We start from the raw sequence: 7,722 nt of genomic DNA on the forward strand, positions 1-7,722 counted from the left end.
TGGCTATAAGCAGCCTGAGCCACATGGGAATAGGTCCGGTGCTCCAGAATGGGCTTTTCAAAAGCAACTAGAAATCCCGAGTTTAAATAAAATATTCCAATTGGAAAATGGAACCTCCATTTTCTTATACACCATGCAAGCCAAACAGAACATATCTCACTAGTCCCCAGCCTGTGACCTTGTTTTTTGTTAAGTATTTAAATTGCAGGGTGCCTGGGTGGCTCAGTCGGTTAGGCATCCAACTTTGGCACTAGTCACGATCTCATGGTTCGTGAGTTCAGGCCCCCCATTGAGCTCTCTGCTGTCAGTGAAGGGCCCACTTTGGATCCTCTGTCTTCCTCTCTCTGCCCCTCCCCTGCTGTGCTCTCTCTCTCTCTCTATCTCTCAAAAATAAATAAACATTAAAAAGAATTTTTTAAGTATTTAAGTTACAGTTCTACTCCCACACCCACCTTTTTAAAAACACACAAATGGGTGAAAGAAGCCTAAATTCTGCTTCTATTTCAGCTACCCCACCGAGATTTTTAAAAGCCACTTCATTTCTCTGTACCTCAATTTCTTCATCTTTAGGAGTTAGATAACAGAACTTGTCATAGGTTATGGGAATAAACAAACTAGGTAGGTAATTGTTAAGTGAATGAAGAAATGAGAGAAAGAATGTATTTCTAATACCTATTAATGATTGAATTAATATTAGGAGAGGAATTGCGTCCAGGGTCTCCAGCCAACCCTCAGGCATCTGCTTATGGAGTAACGAATGTCCCAGGGTTATTTAAGCACATCAAAAAGCCAAATGGAAACTCTACATCTAAAACAATGGCTGCCAAAACTAATTAAGCAGTCCAGTGTCTCACTGTTAGAATTACATCAAGCCGGTAGAAAAACACTGGTTAACTAGATGCTAATCAAAAGCCGAGACTGACAGTTATGGCTTTGGTTCATTTAAAACGGGTAACAAAGGGCACCTGGGTGGCTCAGTTGGCTGAACATCCAACTCTTGATTTCAGCTCAGGTCACGATCCCAGGGTTGTAGGATCAAGCCCCAAGTCGAGCCCTGTATTGAGCCCCACATTGGGCTATGAGCTGAACGTGAAACCTGCTTCTCCCTCTCTCTCTCCCTCTGCCCCTCTCCCTGGCTTGTGCTCTCTCTCTCTCTCTCTCTCTCTCTCTTTCTCTCTCTCAAATAAAAAAAAATTGATAACAAAATAATTACCTGTAAATGTAACTGGTTTGGTAGAGGCAGCCTTCCAGGTAGAGGTTTAGTTTGGAGTTTGGTTTATTTGTTCACTTTATTGGGAAGAAACGATAACTGAAGGGCCCTGAATGGTGATATGTCTGGGCACCACAAACCTATACAATGGATCTGCTCACACAAGTTACAGCGCCTCCCAAAGGACGTATACCCACTTTCCAACCAGGAGACACAGTCAAGAGCTAAAATGTTATTATTAAAACCATGGACACCTAACTCATTTTCATCTGCTAGGAGCTTTTGATATTAAATACATATATTCCCAGGAAAATCCAGTCCATACTGCAAGATCACGGCTGAGATTGGGGGGTAGGCAGAGTGGAAGGCGTGGTTTCATTTTGGTTTGGTTTTGCTTTGTTTTACCCACTGCCTTTAGTCTCCCTAAAGTCTCATCCTACCTCAAAATATCTACACTTCTCTTTAAACAAAATCTATTCAACTATACGTATCCATTTTTATTTATTTATTTATTGCTGCCTTTTCGATTAGTATTAGTCTAGAAATAGAGTTGCTGTACGATCTTTTTGCTGAAAACAGCTCATATTTAAAAAACAAACAGGGGTGTCTGGGTGGCTCAGTCAGTTAAGCAGCCGACTTCGGCTCAGGTCATGATCTTGCAGTCCGTGAGTTCGAGCCCCGCGTCGGGCTCTGTGCTAACAGCTCAGAGCCTGGAGCCTGCTTCCAATTCTGTGCTTCCCTCTCTCTCTGCCCCTCTCATGCTCTGTCTCTTTCTGTCTCTCAATAATAAATAAATGTCAAAAAAAAATTTTTAATAAATAAATAAACGTTAAAAAAAATTAAAAGCAAACAAACAAGACTCAGGTGCTGGCATCCAGCCATGTAATAACAGTAAGGACACTAAGAACAGCGGCTGTTATCACATATTCACTGTGCGCCAGAGACGATCTAAGCATTGCATATGAATGCTCCTACGACATGCGTTCAACGTGCACACGTTCCACAATTCTTTAGGCTGTGCTTATACATGCCAGCCACTGTTGTAGGCATGAGACACTGGGGCATTCTAGGGCACTAGAAATACAACGGTGAGTGAAAAACAGGTACCCGCCTCGGGTATGTCCATGATATCTGTTGTGGAGAACATGAGCAGGGAGTACTGGCGGAGGAGATACTCAGTCTTAAATACGGTGATCAGAAAATCACTGAATGGGGGCACCTGAGTGGCTCAGTCAGTTACACCTCCAATGCTTGCTTTCAGCTCAGGTCATGGTCTCATGGTTTCATGAGTTCGAGCCCCACATCGGGCTCTGTGCTAACAGCATGGAGCCTGCTTGGGATTCTCTCTCTCCCTCTTTCTCTGCCCCTCTCTCGCTCATGTGCACTCTCTCTCTCTCTCTCTCTGTCTCTTTCTCTCTCAATAAATACACAAAATCACTGAACATCTGGTAGGAGATTTATCTTGCTGTGAAAGAGGTTAAGAGTGCAAATCAGGGGGATATCTATCTGAGAGAAGAGCCTTCCCTCCAAGAGGAGGGAACAGCAGTGCAAAGGCCCTGAAGCAGAAAGGTGTTAGCGAGGACATCATCAGAACTGCAGCAGGATGAAGGAAAAGGAAAGCAGGAGGAGAAGTCAGAGTGGTGAGTAAGGCCAGGCCACACCAGAGCTGTTTGTGAGAGGGGCAGTGTGAGCTGATCCTGAACAGGGTCACCCTGGCGACCGTGACGAACAGACTAGAGAGGGATGAGGGCAAATGAAAGAAAGTCAGTCAGGAAGTTACCAAAACAATCCAAGCATGAGAACACAGTGGTTGTGACAGAACTGAAATGTGATCATGTTCTGGATATAGTCTGGAAGCTAGAGCTAATGGGACTTGCTGATGAGTTGGTTAATTCAAAGGACAAAGTTGCCATCAACCAAGATAGAGGAGAGAGCAGATGAAACGGGATCAGAGGGGAAGGTTGGAAGTCTGGCTTGGGCTCTGCTGAGTCGAGATGTGAAGCAGACAACCAAGTGGGGAGGTCGAGCTGGTAGACGGATGCATGAATCTGGACTTTGGGAGAGGCCTGCGCCAGAGGTTAAAAACAAGGTACTGTCACCATTTAGATGTGTTATTTAAAGCCATGGGACTGAATGAGATCTCCAAGGAGCCCAGTGTAATTTAGGAGGGAAAAGGTCTAGAAATAATCTAACCTTGCGAAGTCAAGGGAAAGAAGAGCAGCCAGCAAAAGAGAATGAGAGATGTGGTCATCGAGGTCACTGGCAAATCAAGAGTAGGAAGCCAACCAAAGACAGTGCTTCAAGGAGGACAATGTAAGCAAGGGGTTCAGTGTGGCTGATGAGCCAAATGAGTCAAGGCTTTGAGAACTGGTCTCTGGATGGAACAACACTGAAGACACTGGGGCCGAAGCAAGAACAATTTAGTGGCACGGTGGGGACGAAAGCCTGCCCATTCAGGAGCAAATGGGAAGAAAGGCACTAAGAAGATACTCAACTAATTAAGATGCTAGCCGTTGCCACGTGCAGAAACTGAGCCCTTGAGAGGTTTATGATGATACCCAAGGTCCCGCAGTGGCTAAGTGGATTTGAAGCCAGGCAGACTGGGTCCTGAGCCCTGGGTCTGAAACATCACATTATGTGACCTTAACATGCAATACACTTTACTTGGTCTCCTAGTTTCTTTCTCCATGAATACCCTAGTGGGTGCACAGCTGCACAGGAGTGCTCCCTGACTCGGAATCTACAGAGGCTCTGTCCAGCTCCCCTTCCCTAGCCCCAGGACCTGCCCAAATAGATCCACACCAACATTTTTAAATCCTCAGACTGCCACCTTTCCCTATCCTGTCTTTTCAAAGTAACACAACATGGGTGGGGGGGGGGGGGGGGGGGGGGGCTTTTCCTCTTTTTCAAGCCAGGGGTTTTAAAGTGTTCTGAAGGAAATGCTCCTCGTCTTGTAGAGCTCCTTCAACAAATAGAGTTCTGTTCTGACCAAGTAGGCACTGTCTCTCCCATTCTGCACCAGCAACCATCCCCGACGACTACTGACAGTGCCCTACCAGGCAGGCCTTGGGTAGAGCACAAGCTCAAAGAAAAGTCTTCAGGGCTTACGGCCAAGGAGCTCTCACGTTGCCTTTGCCCACCAGCCCCCGGGCCGCTGCACCGGTCATATGGGTGCCACTGCCCCGGTCCCCCTTATACTGACACCCTCAGGGGTAGGGCTGTCTTGTCTCCACAACAGAAAAAGAACAAAATTGTTCTACTACCTCATTTCAACATAATTGTGGCCACCACGTGCTACCAGACGGATGAAGCCATGTGATTTAACACTATGGTTCAATAGAATAAAAACACTATCAACATGTCCCTTCTAAACCTAAAAGAAAAAGGCATGGGTGGCCATGGATGACAGACACAAGAAGCTACGAGTTCTGTCCGTTGAATCACTGGAGATTTTAACACACACATCTGTAATCCATGCAGTGAAACAAAGGAGCACAGTGACAACTTATGTCACGTGGGCTAAGTCCCTTAGGGCCGCACCCCTCAGCTAGCTCCTCCCGTCCCAGCCTCCCGCGACCTGTGGTAATGGCACTTTTCCTAAAGTACAGTTCAGCAGACCAGCTGGAATGGATACCAAAGTGAGTCAGTGGGCTCCAGGTGACACTTTTCATCCCAGAAATATTTATCGAGCGTCTACGGTGGCCAGGCACTCTTCTAAGCACTGGGGATGCAGCAGCAAAACAAACAGACAAAAATTCCAACCCCGATGAAGATTACAGGGGCTAGGAGAGCCGCAGCAAACACATTTTTATCAGTTAAGTGCTACAATGAGAAATGAAGCAGGAAAGGCAGGTAAGAGGGCAGGTGGGTCAGGGGTTTGACATAATCATTCATAGATAATCAGGAAGGGTCTCTGTGAAAGAATTTGAGCAAAGATCAGGTGGAAGTATGGGAAGAAGCATGTTACAGGCCAGTGTGGAAGATCTCTCTCTATAATGATTAACGAAAGTTGAAACCAGCTCTCAGGACACAAAATGCTACATAGTGGGTTAGAGGCTGGATTCCAGAGCTTTACTCTACAATCTCAAGACCACAACCTCCTGGAGCACCCACCCACAGTGCCCTCTCCAGAGCGCAGGTCAAGCATACAGCCCTGCCACTGACTGACCTGACCTTGGCACCGGATAACACCGTTTGCTCCCAGAGTAGTTCAGAGATTTTCAAAATATGGTCCCGGGACCTGTAGGTGTCCGCAAAGCCCTTCAAAGCAGTCTGTAGAGTCAGAACTTTTTAAATAATAATAATAAGGTATTTTCCTCTCTCGCTGTCATTCTCTCACAGGTGTGCACGTAGAACTTTCTAGAGGCTACAGGTGTGTCCAATGTCACTGCTGTGACTGTTAATGGCACGTGTGCTTATGTATTCCTGTGTCTTACTAATGTCTCCGTCAACCCACATACATAAAGGGCTCTTTGGAGTCCTTAGTACTTTTTTAAAACGTGGAGGGGTGCTGAGACCAAAAAGTTTGAGAACTGAGAGAATAAAAAGGCCATGAGGACAAGTTCAAGAGTCAAGAGAAACAGACTTTATCACGACTCACTCGTCACACTACAATTTGGAGTGGATTTTGCAAAAGTGAAAAACGTTTGCTTTCATAGGAAAGGATGGCTTTCTGCTTTGTATAACACGAGCGCCGCTGCCACAACGCAAGAGTTCGAAACTCTCCCTGGTGTCGACGTCCCTCTCCAGCCACAACGCCTCCTGCTTGCCGGAGGGAAAGCTGGGAAGGATGGATGCCTTAAGGAAATCAGTGTGGCTCCCCAGTTAGCCCCCTGCACCAGGAAGCCTCAATTAGGTCACCCTCTCCTTTCCTGTGGTTAGGACGATGAATAAAATTACCACTAGCCAGAGGTGACACAGTCCCAGATGCTGCGCAGGTGTCACCGAAGGTGGGGCGACCCTGGTGTCCGAGGGCACACAGACCACCCGAAGGACGGGCCTAGGATCACCTCCCCGGCTCCGGGGACCCAGCAATCAGACCCACCAATACAAACTCACAAAATTCAACCGCCACGGAGCTCAGAAAAAGAACTTCAGAACGACAGAAAATTTCGAGCATAAGAAAACTGATCAGGAGAAGAAAACCTTGGTCTCGAAAGAGAGCCAGGCTAGACCTGTCCGATTTCTGCTCGGCTTCTGCTCCCATAGGGTGAGGTGGACCGGGGCAGGTCACTGGGACTCCCTCGGCTGGGTTCCGCTCACTTGCAAAACGCCCCCTGAGAATGTCTAAGGAAGCGCCGGTGCGTGAACGCGAGGTTGTCAGATGTGGCTACTTCGCGAATGCGCTCTGTGACCAGGGGCACAAATGTCCCTCTCTGAGCCTCAATTTCCCAGATCGGTAAAACAAGGGGGATGGCTTCAGCTCCCCGCAATCCCTTCTAACTCAGGCACTGACTCTACGAAGGTTAAAGCAAGCAGCTGCAGGGCGCTCTTACCATTTCGGTAAGAGCAGGAGAAATTAAACGCTAAGGATGAGAAGGCAGAACAAACTTGCAAAGTAAATGTGCCAAAGTCCCTCCTGCACCGCTCGGTCTTAGCTCATCCACCCAAGGTCCCCGAATGCCCGCGAAGCAGGCTGGAGAGACCCGGGACACCCCGCCGGGACTCCCTTCGGCTGCACTGACCAATGGCGAGAGCTGGGGACAGGGTCTCACGCGGCCGAGGGACTGCGCTCCCTCCAGAAAGGGGACCCCGGGGTGCGGCGGGACGCGCCAGCAAAAAGGCGCGGCCGGGGGAGGTGGCTCGGGATCCGAGGGCTCGGTGCTTCGCAGGCTTGGGAAGGTAACCACCCAGGGGAGGTGCGGGGAAGCCGCCTCGCCCGCACCCGACGCGCGCCCTACCTGGGGCTTGAGCTCGCAGTTGGCTGAGGCAGGCGCGCCACGCCGCGGGGCTGCGCCGGTGGGCAGGAGGCAGAGGGTCTGCAGCAGGAACCAGCCCCAGGGACTCATCCTCCCCACGGCGGCTCGGAGGCCCCGCACGCGGAGGGACAGAGTGAGGCAGCGGTGGCCGCCCCGCCCGTTAGCCGGCGGCCGCGGAGCTGCGGACTAGCCGCGCGCCCACCATGGCGCTCGGGGCTCGGGGGACCGGGGCGCTCGCCGGCAGCCCCGCGCCTCTCGTCTGCTCCGTCTGCAGTTCGCTCCGCCGCCTCCGGGCGGGGCTCGGGGAGCGGGCGGCGGCGGCGGCCACGTGGGGCCGGGCCCTGACCTCCCACCCCCACCCCGCCGCCCCTCCGCCCCGCGCGGAGACAGCCTCGGGAGCCGGGGCCAGGCTTCTCCCGCCCAAACCCTGGCGGGGCCGCAGGCCACCTCGTGAGCCGACCAGAACGGTAAAGTGAAGTCCCAGCACTGTCTTCCAACCTCCCCGCCAAATCCCATTGGCTCCTACCCTTACCTCTGTATTTATGCTGCCAGTTCTGAGAGTGGCTCTTGATTGCAAGAGACAGACCAAAGAAA

The 7,722-nt window shown here is 50.1% G+C and overlaps 1 protein-coding gene across 6 annotated transcripts in view; it reads right to left on the minus strand.

Moving 5' to 3' along the window:
• TRABD2A (TraB domain containing 2A) overlaps positions 1-7,401 on the minus strand; it is a 53,589-nt gene extending 46,188 nt beyond the window's left edge. For all 6 annotated transcript variants that reach the window (XR_006200799.1, XM_042932843.1, XM_042932844.1 and 3 more), the window contains exon 1: positions 7,111-7,401. Coding sequence is in view for 5 of the 6 variants with exons in the window: in XM_042932843.1 (XP_042788777.1) it covers positions 7,111-7,218 (108 nt within the window). In the remaining variant the exon portion in view is untranslated. The remainder of the gene's footprint in view (positions 1-7,110) is intronic.
• Positions 7,402-7,722: the final 321 nt, after the last annotated feature.

The sequence above is a fragment of the Panthera leo genome, chromosome A3 (assembly GCF_018350215.1).
Source record: "Panthera leo isolate Ple1 chromosome A3, P.leo_Ple1_pat1.1, whole genome shotgun sequence".
Classification (NCBI taxonomy): Eukaryota; Metazoa; Chordata; class Mammalia; order Carnivora; family Felidae; genus Panthera; species Panthera leo.